At 39.8% G+C, this 12,500-nt stretch overlaps 2 protein-coding genes across 5 annotated transcripts in view; one reads left to right on the forward strand and one right to left on the reverse strand.

Moving 5' to 3' along the window:
• Positions 1 to 12,500, reverse strand: part of psmc6 (proteasome 26S subunit, ATPase 6) — a 270,786-nt gene that overhangs the window by 140,505 nt on the left and 117,781 nt on the right. The window lies entirely within an intron of this gene.
• meis2b (Meis homeobox 2b) overlaps positions 522 to 12,500 on the forward strand; it is a 30,142-nt gene continuing 18,163 nt past the window's right edge. For 3 of the 4 annotated variants that reach the window (XM_053675888.1, XM_053675885.1, XM_053675886.1), the window contains exons 1-6: positions 522 to 533; positions 4,062 to 4,258; positions 6,599 to 6,740; positions 6,961 to 7,011; positions 8,034 to 8,084; positions 8,166 to 8,306. In XM_053675888.1, the coding sequence (XP_053531863.1) occupies positions 522 to 533; positions 4,062 to 4,258; positions 6,599 to 6,740; positions 6,961 to 7,011; positions 8,034 to 8,084; positions 8,166 to 8,306 (594 nt within the window). Of the gene's footprint in view, positions 534 to 4,061; positions 4,259 to 6,598; positions 6,741 to 6,960; positions 7,012 to 8,033; positions 8,085 to 8,165; positions 8,307 to 10,744; positions 10,758 to 12,500 lie in introns of all 4 variants that reach the window. The other variant, XM_053675887.1, reaches the window with a different exon arrangement.

Consider the following 12,500-nt stretch of genomic DNA (forward strand, 5'->3'; position numbering starts at 1 on the left):
AATCTTGTGTAAATTGAGTTTGGCCATGGAGTTTTTATTTAAATAAAAATTTAACACACACACACACACACACACACACACACACACACACAAGCACACACTTAAATCCCTCCCACGTGCGTGTCTCTCCGCCCATCTTTCTTTTCTTTCCTTTTTTCTTCTTCTCCTTTCTGACTTTTGGTGAGCGCGCGCGCAGAAACTGCAGCGGCATGATGAAAGGGACGATGGAGAGATTTAGGGATTTATTTTAGCTGCACTACAAAACATGAAAACTAGAAAATCCGCTGCATAAATGGAGGCAATAATCTGCAGCTGCGACATTCACTCAGATCTTCATCTCTGAATCAGAGATTATTTTAAAACTGTGTTTGTTTAGTGATTTATTTATATCAGATTAATATCGGATCACACACACACACACACACACACACACACACACACACACACACACACACACACACACACACTTTCACCTGAAGTGTTGATTTAAAGGAACCTGAGCTACAAACCTGCACGTGCTGATGGCGCAGAGGGTAAGAACACAAATCCCAAACATTCCTGCTCTTCATATCTCAGTAATCACAGACTCAGCTTTCACTTCTGTTAAATAAGATGTTTCAGTAAATGTTTTTTTTTATTGCACACCGTTTTTATAGGTTTATGTCTAACATGTATGTGTTGTATATTATATACAGCTAATAATATATTTATGGTATATATCTACAGTATTATTTAATATCTGGTATATGTTTATATATGTCACACTTTAATATTAATTATGTTGTTATACATTTTTATGATTAACATAAGATATTATTTATTGAGAAAATTAAGAAAATTATCAATGTGATGATTTTTTATTATTATTATTATTATTATTATTATATACTTAACATTTTATTATTTAACATGAGACACTTATTATCATTTAAGTCATTTATTACATAGATACACTTTTACTTTTGAATTCTTCACGTGTTTCTACAGTGTATGAAGGAGTTACGTATTTATTATTACATTCTTAACACTTTAATATTTTTAATTTATAATCTCTTCCTTAATTATGTCATTATTATTCGTCATGTTAATCTTTAATCTTTACACAATGTGAAAACACCTCTCTATTTATTTATTTGTTTGTTTGTTTGTTTGTTTGTTTGTTTGTTTGTTTGCTTTTTCTGTTGGAAAACTCAACACCACTTTGCATTAAACAGTCACATGCACTCGTGTTCAAAATCATTTGAACATATCTTTTAACTGAGTATTTCATCAAAGGTGCTTCATCTGGGTTTTAGGTATTTATACTTTCAATTTTTTTGTTCAACTCTTTTTGTGCTGAATCATTTACTCTAGCCTTGTGATTCTATTACACTGATTCTTATTACAGCACGGCGCTGCTGAGTTCTGGACTGTGATTGGTCAGAAGGTGTTGATTAGTTTTCTATAACAGCGGCTCTGACAGTAGCGCAGGCTTATATTAATGCACTTGTTCTGATTATTATTGAACATTATGGTTTCTATAGTAACGGCTCATTCACAGGACCGTGTACACTCCACCAGCTCCACTGATAATAAACAGATTAAAATTTTTGATAAGCTGATGTTTTCTTAAATTAAGGAAAAGTTTGTTTAACATATATGGAAGGAGTCTCCAGTGTCGGCGCTGTGTAACTGTCAGAAGTAAAGCTGTGACGTGTTCAGGACAGAGGAGTTTACACTTCTTTATGGTTTCTCACCAACACCACAACCTGCGGTTTTTGTATTATTAACTTGAAGAGAGGGAATAAAGAGGGAGAATAGAGAGAGAGAATAGAGAGAGAGAATAAAGAGAGAGAGAATAGAGAGAGAGAATAAAGAGGGAGAATAGAGAGAGAGAATAGAGAGAGAGAATAAAGAGAGAGAACAGAGAGAGAATAGAGAGAGAGAATAGAGAGAGAGAATAAAGAGAGAGAATAAAGAGAGAGAGAATAAAGAGAGAGAACAGAGAGAGAAAAGAGAGAATAGAGAGATAGAATAAAGAGAGAGAATAGAGAGAGAGAATAGAGAGAGAGAATAAAGAGAGAGAGAATAGAGAGAGAAAAGAGAGAATAGAGAGAGAGAGAATAAAGAGAGAGAATAGAGAGAGAGAATAAAGAGAGAGAATAAAGAGAGAGAGAATAGAGAGAGAGAATAGAGAGAGAGAATAGAGAGAGAGAATAAAGAGAGAGAGAATAGAGAGAGAGAATAGAGAGAGAGAATAAAGAGAGAGAATAGAGAGAGAGAATAGAGAGAGAATAGAGAGAATAAAGAGAGAGAATAAAGAGAGAATAGAGAGAGAGAGAGAATAGAGAGAGAATAGAGAGAGAATAGAGAGAGAATAAAGAGAGAATAGAGAGAGAGAGAGAATAGAGAGAGAAAAGAGAGAATAGAGAGAGAGAATAGAGAGAGAGAATAAAGAGAGAGAATAAAGAGAGAGAGAATAGAGAGAGAGAATAGAGAGAGAGAATAAAGAGAGAGAATAGAGAGAGAGAATAGAGAGAGAATAGAGAGAATAAAGAGAGAGAATAAAGAGAGAATAGAGAGAGAGAGAGAATAGAGAGAGAATAGAGAGAGAATAGAGAGAGAATAAAGAGAGAATAGAGAGAGAGAGAGAATAGAGAGAGAATAGAGAGAGAATAGAGAGAGAATAGAGAGAGAGAATAGAGAGAGAGAGAATAGAGAGAGAATAGAGAGAGAATAGAGAGAGAATAGAGAGAAAATAGAGAGAGAGAATAGAGAGAGAGAATAGAGAGAGAGAATAGAGAGAGAATAAAGAGAGAGAATAGAGAGAGAATAGAGAGAGAGAATAGAGAGAGAATAGAGGGAGAATAGAGAGAGAGAATAGAGAGAGAATAGAGAGAGAATAGAGAGAGAATAGAGAGAGAGAATAGAGAGAGAGAATAGAGAGAGAATAGAGGGAAGGATGGTTTATAGCAGATATAATGTAAGTGACAACAGGAACCTATCGAGGAATTTGTTCCACTGACGTTCAATGCCATTAAATGCAACTTTAAATGGATAAAAAGTATGATTTGTCGTTTATTAATGAACATTACATTGTAATCATTGGCAAATTGCTGTGGAAACAATAGTACTAAGAGTGTTAATGTGTCATTAGTACACACTGCAGGTGTTCGTCCTGTAGATTACTGTTCGATTAAAATCACACATTATTGATTTAATCTGATAAAAATGTTTGAATGATAAAATTACATATTTAAAAAAGAATGAAGATAAGTATGATATATGAGCTCCACCTCCCACACAGATCATTTTGTACGCATACAATTACTGAGTATAGTGCATTTTTTTATCTGCACAAAGTATTGGCACCCCTCTGACCCACTGGAACGTGACCACCACTGAGCAGATATGATTCAGGTTGTGTTTCATTCTCAGTGCGCGTTTCCTTTTATAAGAGTCAGTATATTTCTGCAGATATGAAATCACTAAGGTGGAGCTTCCCTTATCAGACGTCCCTGATTCAGACAAAAGCATGGTTAACATCACAAAAGACGTTTCATAACCAGCATATTTCTGCAATGTTATTGTTTTTACACGAGTAGGGAACATGGCATGAGAGTGTGTGTGTTTCCTGTGTGTGTGTGTGTGTGTGTGTGTGTGTGTGTGTGTGTGTGTGTGTGTGTGTGTGTGTGTTTCCTGTGTGTGTGTGTCTGTCTGTCTGTCTGTCTGTCTGTCTGTCTGTGTGTGTGTGTGTGTGTGTGTGTGTGTTTCCTGTCTGTCTGTCTGTCTGTGTGTGTGTGTGTGTGTGTGTGTGTGTGTGTGTGTGTGTGTGTGTGTGTGTGTGTGTGTGTGTGTGTGCATAAACTGTGTAGTTTCCATACATTTACTTTGTCAGAAGGTTAGGGTTAGGGTCAGTGCCTAAGCAGCTCCTTTGTGTTTCGGGTTTAGCGGTAGTCTCTGTAATGCTTTATAACTGTAATGGGGATTAGATGGCAGAAGTAAAATGACGATGTTGTCCATACTAGCTACTTGGACTTGTGACACAGTTTACAGTTTGTTTTTGATGCTTTTTCTTTCAGTATGAAGATTTGGCGCATTACAGCAGCATGATGGACGGCGTTGGCGTGTACGGAGACCCACATACACATCACCACCTAAACCATGCTCCTCCTCCTCCTCCTCACACCAATCAGCCATACGTGACATCACACGGGCTCATGGCAGGCATCATGGGTGCTAATGATGGACTCAAACGAGACAAGGATCAGATTTATGGGTAAAATTCACACCATTCTGTAAATAAACTGTTTACCTCAGTTCTCTCTACAGTTAGAAAGAGGAGTGTAGGATTGTTTATTGTTTATAGTATTGTTTATAGTAGCTCCACATCAGCCTGATCTCTCTCTCTTAAAGTTAACAACACAAACAAAATCGCAGCTTGTCATGTTACTGATACCGTTATTCTCTCTCTTTATTCTCTCTGTTTATTCTCTCTCTTTATTCTCTCTGTTTATTCTCTCTGTTTATTCTCTCTGTTTATTCTCTCTCTTTATTCTCTGTTTATTCTCTCTGTTTATTCTCTCTGTTTATTCTCTCTGTTTATTCTCTGTTTATTCTCTCTGTTTATTCTCTCTGTTTATTCTCTCTGTTTATTCTCTCTGTTTATTCTCTGTTTATTCTCTGTTTATTCTCTCTGTTTATTCTCTCTGTTTATTCTCTCTTTATTCTCTCTGTTTATTCTCTGTTTATTCTCTCTCTTTATTCTCTCTCTTTATTCTCTCTGTTTATTCTCTCTGTTTATTCTCTCTGTTTATTCTCTCTCTTTATTCTCTGTTTATTCTCTCTGTTTATTCTCTCTGTTTATTCTCTCTGTTTATTCTCTCTTTATTCTCTCTGTTTATTCTCTGTTTATTCTCTCTCTTTATTCTCTCTGTTTATTCTCTCTGTTTATTCTCTCTCTTTATTCTCTGTTTATTCTCTCTTTATTCTCTCTGTTTATTCTCTCTGTTTATTCTCTGTTTATTATCTCTGTTTATTCTCTCTGTTTATTCTCTCTGTTTATTCTCTGTTTATTCTCTCTGTTTATTCTCTCTGTTTATTCTCTGTTTATTCTCTCTTTATTCTCTCTCTTTATTCTCTCTGTTTATTCTCTCTTTATTCTCTCTCTTTATTCTCTGTTTATTCTCTCTGTTTATTCTCTCTGTTTATTCTCTCTGTTTATTCTCTCTCTTTATTCTCTCTTTGTTCTCTCTGTTTATTCTCTCTCTTTTTATTCTCTCTCTTCACGTTAATAAGACAAAAAAACAACAGCACAGCTTGTCATTCTACTGAGGAACAGTAAAGAAGTGTAAACTCCTCTGTGCTGAAGATGTGGGAAAACTTTACAGCTTCACCTCTGACTGTTACACAGCGCTGACACTGGAGACTCCTTCCATAAATAAACATATTATATAAAGATCTCCTTAATACACTTCAGAAAACTATATTAAATTACAGAAAATGAATCAACACCTCCTGACCAATCAGAATCCAGAACTCAACAGCGATAGCTACACACTATGCAGTTATCTTGCTCTTTTTAATATGTACTGAATATTTGATTTATTAATGCTGTACATTTATATGATTTTATTTTATAAAATAGGGTTATTCCTCTCATTTGTATGAATCCTGCAGTTTTATGGTGTTTCAGTTGCCAGACCGTTTAAGTATCCCAGATTATTGCTGTTTGCTTTTTCATTTCTGTAAAGTTAATTTTAAAATAATTCCTAAACACGATCTCGACAGCTAGCTTCATTTTCAAAGCCACATAAAGTCATCATGAGTAGCTAAATCAATCTGTACCCCCCCCCCCCCCCTCTCTCTCTCTCTCCCTCTCTCTCTCTCTCTCTCTCTCTCTCTCTCTCTCTCTCTCTCATAACTGGACATCTTACACATTAGTGTCACTGGAGAATATAGTGAATACTATGCTGTTAGAAGAATATTTGAATAATGTCAGCAGTCAGCAGTTTATGTATGAAAGTAGAGAACTGGGTTATTTTTTTTATTTTTTCAACCTGACTATTAATAATATACAATGACTGTTCAATAATTTTGCTAATCACATGTGGTGAACACAATAACACAGTAACACACACACACACACACACACACACACACACACACATATATATAGATACAGTGTAATGTTTCCCACATCATGAATTAAGCAGAGTTCCAACACATCCTGAATCTTAATTTAATTACTGTTCATTAATTTAAACTCACGGTCATGGAAAGTAATGTGTAAAGATGTTTTGATTGCCTTGACCCCATGAGTCGGTCCCCACTATGTTCAGGAGTGGTGTGTTTGGGATTCCATTTAGTTCGAGTTGCAGTTTTATGCTATTTTACAACATAATTATATCAATGTGCAGTGTTCAGTGTCGGGGAACTTTACATCAGTCAGTAGAACTCATCAAGAAGCTGGTCACAATCAAATACGTTGAGATTGACTGATGTGAGACACTCTGACGTGATGAAGATGAGGATGAGCGTTTGGGAAGAGTTAGATGATGAGGTATTATATCAGGCTGTGTGGATGTGAAAGCACATCTCTGTGTCTCTGGTTCTTCAGTCATCCTCTATTCCCGTTACTGGCACTGGTGTTTGAAAAGTGTGAGTTAGCGACGTGTACACCGCGGGAGCCGGGCGGGGCCGGGGGAGACGTGTGTTCATCAGACTCCTTTAATGAAGACATCACCGTGTTCGCCAAACAGGTCATTAATCAACCGTATTCATTCATTAATGATAATCTGTCAGGGAATATATCTGTTTAGCAATATAATCATTTTACATCATACAATATCTTCTGTAATTTGTTGATTAATTAAAGCATTGATGATACAGAAATAATGAACATTGCATCTGTGATCAACATCAGCATCTTATTTATTTATTTATTTATTTATTTATTTATTTTTTTTATTTATTGTTTAGATACGAGCAGAGAAACCAATATTCTCATCCAATCCAGAACTGGACAATCTGGTGAGAGATAATTTATACATATGATAGTTAATTAATATGATATTTCAAACTACATCTACATGCTAATAAAATTATGAAAATATGACTGAAAATATGAACACATTAGGTAATCTACCAATCTTTTCATGATCTGATTTGTTTGAGTGTCTGTTTCAATACCGTATTCTGTGTTCCCTGGAGGTGGATGATAGGTATTGTACCTGCCTTTGCTACGTCCTGTGGGCAACCATTTAAAACAGGAAGTGAGGTGGCAATGGGGTGTGGGAAGGGAGCAAATTTTTTGACCTACATGTGAGAGTACCTTGGAATGGTCTAAATTGTGATTTCTTTATTCCACTAAAATGTTAAGATTTTCTCAATCTGTTGTGAGTAGCGCCAAATACTCTGTCCCACACGGAATTGGCTATATTTCACTGAAAGGAAGCAATTACAGTTAGTTCTTTCAACTGTGACTGAGGTTTTTAATTATTTAATTATGTTCTTTCAAATAAAAGCCAATATAAAACATCCGTGTTATGTTATAAACACGTATAACTGAAAACTTTCTATCACCTTTAGGTGATTTAGGACCCTTATTTGTTCCTTGATTGTCTCACTGAGGAAATTTAAAGCTTCTATGTAGAACAAACAAACAGGGTTACAACAAAGGTTTCCAAATAGAACCTAGAAATTAGGAAGCTAGGGACCCTTATTTATACAGTGCACCCTTAAAGAACCCTTGAGGAACTTGTTTATATATATATATATATATATATATATATATATATATATATATATATATAGATAGATAGATAGATAGATAGATAGATAGATATAGATAGATAGATAGATAGATACTTGCATGACAGAACATCAGGACATAAACTTTCAGAAAATAGGCAAATGAAGTAATGTAGCATGAATTCGTGACAAATTTTGATTTGTTTGTTCCAGTTGATTGCAGACGTACCTGCACAGAGCTGTTGATATAGGTGTATAAAGAACAACACCCACCAATAATTTCTCTTTTTCTTTCCTTTCAGATGATTCAAGCAATACAAGTATTACGATTTCATCTGCTTGAATTGGAGAAGGTAAATTAAAGATAATCTGCAGTCATGATGAAAATAAATGCATTATTCATCGACTCATTGTGATGTTGGCGTTCATTTCAGGTCCATGAGCTGTGTGATAATTTTTGTCACCGCTACATTAGCTGCCTGAAAGGAAAAATGCCAATTGATCTGGTTATTGATGATCGGGATGGATGCAAGTCTGATTTTGATGATCTAACATCCACACATTTATCAGATCACGTAAGATTTTATTTTTAATGATATGATTATCATTAACTATATTTTATACCCTACTGTAAATCTAAAAATTCACTCCCATTTATCGTGAATGGAGAAAGATACTGTATGATGCATTCCACAGACCTGGTCCTTTCAGGATAGTAATAATTATGATGATGAGGATGATGATGAGGATGATGATGAGGATGAGGATGAGGATGAGGATGATGATGAGGAGCAGGATGATGATGAGGATGAGGATGATGATGATGAGGAGGAGGAGGAGGAGGAGGAGGAGGATGATGATGAGGATGGTGATGATGATGAGGAGGAGGATGATGATGAGGATGGTGATGATGATGAGGAGGAGGATGGTGATGATGATGAGGATGATGATGAGGAGGAGGAGGATGAGGATGGTGATGATGAGGAGGAGGAGGATGATGATGAGGATGGTGATGATGAGGAGGAGGATGATGATGATGAGGAGGAGGAGGAGGAGGAGGAGGAGGATGATGAGGATGGTGATGATGATGAGGAGGAGTATGATGATGATGATGATGAGGATGGTCATGAGGATTATGGCTCATTAGAGTTTTATCTTTAAGACTGTCATATCAAACTGAAGTTATAAGTTGCTCAATAACACAGAACTGAGTGTAAACTGTTCTTAGAAATTGCTGTCTTTACACTATCCAAGGTCTAGAAATCTCATGGTGGTCTGTAAGCTGTCCATGTGGGGCCATCTTCAGCAGCAGTGAGTGATTTTCAGATGAACAAGGTACCAAGCAGAAGTGGGTCTTTCACAGTGGAACAGGCAGGTCTGAAGGGCAGAAACAGTCAGGATCACTGGTATCTCATAAATAATGTGTAGCTCAACAGACAGCAAGAGAGAGATAGAGAGAGAGAGAGAGAGAGAGAGAGAGAGAGAGAGAGAGAGAGGTGGGGTGGGAGAGAGAGAAGACTGATTATTAGATATGCTCTTGTCCTGTAATGGTTTTAGAAGATGTATATTGTGTGTAGAGAGCAAGCAGGGACTCCGGCAAGATTAGTTATCACAGTATAACTAAAAGGGAGAGCCAGACAGGAACACAGACATGAGGCTCTCTGGGACATAAGGCGGCCAGCCACTTTTACTGCTTGTCATATCACAGCAAACCAGTGACTTAATTTCACATCCTGCACTGTGGCCTACAAACATGACCTCCATGGACTACACTTCCCACACACACACACACACATTCACCTTCTCCGGAATTCTAATCTCACACACCTGTTGCCAATCTCACACTAATTCACTCAACACTGTATAAGAGACTTTTTGAACACCATGACTTTGTGAAGTATTGAGTGTTATTACCATACCAAGCATTCATACCATGTTGCTCGTTTTGATTCATGTACTTTGATCTTGTTTCTAGTTTCTCGTTCTCGATTCTTGCCTTGCTTCCTTCATGCCTGTTTGCAGATCGCCTGACCCATTGCCAGTTTTTGACCACACTCTTGTCTCATGATTTGGATTTGTCTGTCTGTCTTTCTCAAGTAAAAGTCTTTAATTGCATTTGCATCCATCCTAACCTCGCATTACATGGATTACATGACTGAATACTACGCCTAACCATGGATGCAGCAGAAAGACAGAGGAGACATCATGCCAAGGTAATAAGGAACACCCTACCGAGACTCAACTCTGTTAAGCTTGCTCAATGGGTTGCCATGGAATCCCCCAGAGCCATATGATGGATTTTCTGGCTACCCTGAGTATTTTCTCTTTGACTGACAATTGCATTTTTTGAGCCTTGTGCACCCCAAGCCTGACCAGAAGCAGTGGCTAGGGTTCATATTCCCCTGGCTCATTGGCCAAGCCTGGCAGTGGGCAGAGCATCTGGCCCGTACAGATTCCAAGGGTCAGCACAATGTAACTCAATTTGTGGGACTATTCATAAAAGAGTTTGGGTGTCCAGAGCACACCCCCAACCTGGGGAAGGCCTGCCTCATAGATAAACCTGACTTGCCATTCACCACCTATTATGAGCAGGCAAACTGGGTGACCTCCTCCACAAAGCTCCAACCTGAGACCCACGAGGTGGTCTCACCTGCAGACCTTCAACATGAGACCCAAGAGGTGGTCTCATCCCCAGAGCTCCAGCCTGAGACTCACAAGACTGTCTCATCTCCAGAGCTCCAGCATAAAGTCAAGCTCCTGCTAGAGGTCAATGAGGTGACCTCCCAGGCCATGTTCCTGTCTGAGGTTGAAGAGACGACCTCTCCAGCCAAGTTCATGTCCGAGGTCGATGAGGCAACCTCCAAAGCCACGCTCATGTCCGAAGTCGAAGAAATGACCTCCCACGCCACGTTCACGTCCGAGATCGAAGAGATGACCTCTCACACCAAGTTTCTGTCCACGGTCGAAGAGACAGCCTCTCACGCAAAATTTATTTCCGAGGTCGAAGAGACAGCCTCTCACGCAAAGTTTATTTCCGAGGTCGAAGAGACGGCCTCTCACGCAAAGTTTCTGTCCGACGTCGAAGAGACGGCCTCTCACGCAAAGTTTCTGTCCGAGGTCGAAGAGACGGCCTCTCACGCAAAGTTCCTGTCCGAGGTCGAACAGACGGCCTCTCACGCAAAGTTCCTGTCCGAGGTCGAAGAGACGGCCTCTCACGCAAAGTTCCTGTCCGAGGTCGAAGAGACGGCCTCTCACGCAAAGTTCCTGTCCGAGGTCGAAGAGACGGCCTCTCACGCAAAGTTCCTGTCCGAGGTCGAAGAGGCAGCCTCTCACGCAAAGTTCCTGACCGAGGTCGAAGAGACGGCCTCTCACGCCAAGTTTCTGTCCGAGGTCGAAGAGACGACCTCTCACGACAACTTCCTGTCCGAGATCGAAGAGACGGCTTCTCACGCCAAGTTTCTGTCCGAGATCGACGAGGCAACCTCCCATGCCAAGTTCCAGCTAAAGGTCGACAAGGTGACCTCCCACGCCGAGTTTCAGTCTGAGATCAACGTTGTGTCCTTCCCTGCCAAGTTCCATTCTGAGACTGATGTCACAATCAACCAAGTTATGCTCACGCCAGTGTTCCTCATGCCTGAAACCGACGTCCCGACCAACCAGGTTCTGCTCACGCCTGAAACCGAGGTCACGACCAACCAGGTTCTGCTCACGCCTGAAGTAGACATCTCGATCAACCAAGTTATGCTCAAGCCAGAGTCTGTCGACATGACCAACCAAGATCTCCTCATGCCTGAAACCGATGTCATGACCAACCAAGTTATGCTCGTGCCAGAGTCTGTTGACATGACCAACCAAGAGCTCCCCATGCCTGAAACCGATTTCACGACCAACTCGGTTCTGCTCACGCCTGAAACCGATGTTACGACAAACCAGGTTCTGCTCACATCTGAAGCCAACGTCACAACCAACCAGGTTCTGCTCATGCCTGAAGCCGACTTCACAACCAGTCAGGTTCTGCTCATGCCTGAAGCCGACGTCACGACCAACCAGGTTCTGCTCAGGCCTGAAGCCGACATTACGACCAACCAGGTTCCGATCACGCCCGAGTCTGCTGACATGGACAACCAAGTCCTCATGCCTGAAACCGACGTCACGACCAACCAATTTCTGCTCACGCCCGAGTCTGCGGACACGGCCAACCAGGTTCCGCTCATGTCCAAGTCTGCTGACACGGCCAACCAAGTTCTGCTCATGCCCGAGTCTGCTGACATGGCCAACCGAGATCTTATCACACCCGAGACTGCTGACACGGGGGGGGGATGGGTTCTGTCATATCACAGCAAACTAGTGACTTCATTTCCCATCTTGCACTGCGGCCTTCAAACATGGCCGCCATGGACTACACTTCCCACATACACACGTTCACCTTCTCCGGAATTCTAATCACACACACCTGTTGCCAATCGCACACTGACTCACTCCACGCTATATAAGAGCCTTTTTGAACACGATGACTTTGCAAAGTATTGAGTGTTATTACCAAAACAAGCATCCGTACCCCGTTGCTCATTTTGATTCATGTACTTTGATCTTGTTTCTAGTTTCTTGTTCTCGATTCTCGCCTTGCCTCGTTTATGCCTGTTTGCAGATCGCCTGACCCATTGCCAGTTTTTGACCACGCTCTTGTCTCATGATTTGGATTTGTCTGCCTGCCTCTCTCAAATAAATGTCTTTAATTGCATTTGCATCCATCCTAACCTCCATTACGT

This window comes from Ictalurus punctatus, chromosome 25 (assembly GCF_001660625.3).
Source record: "Ictalurus punctatus breed USDA103 chromosome 25, Coco_2.0, whole genome shotgun sequence".
In the NCBI taxonomy this organism is placed as follows: domain Eukaryota; kingdom Metazoa; phylum Chordata; class Actinopteri; order Siluriformes; family Ictaluridae; genus Ictalurus; species Ictalurus punctatus.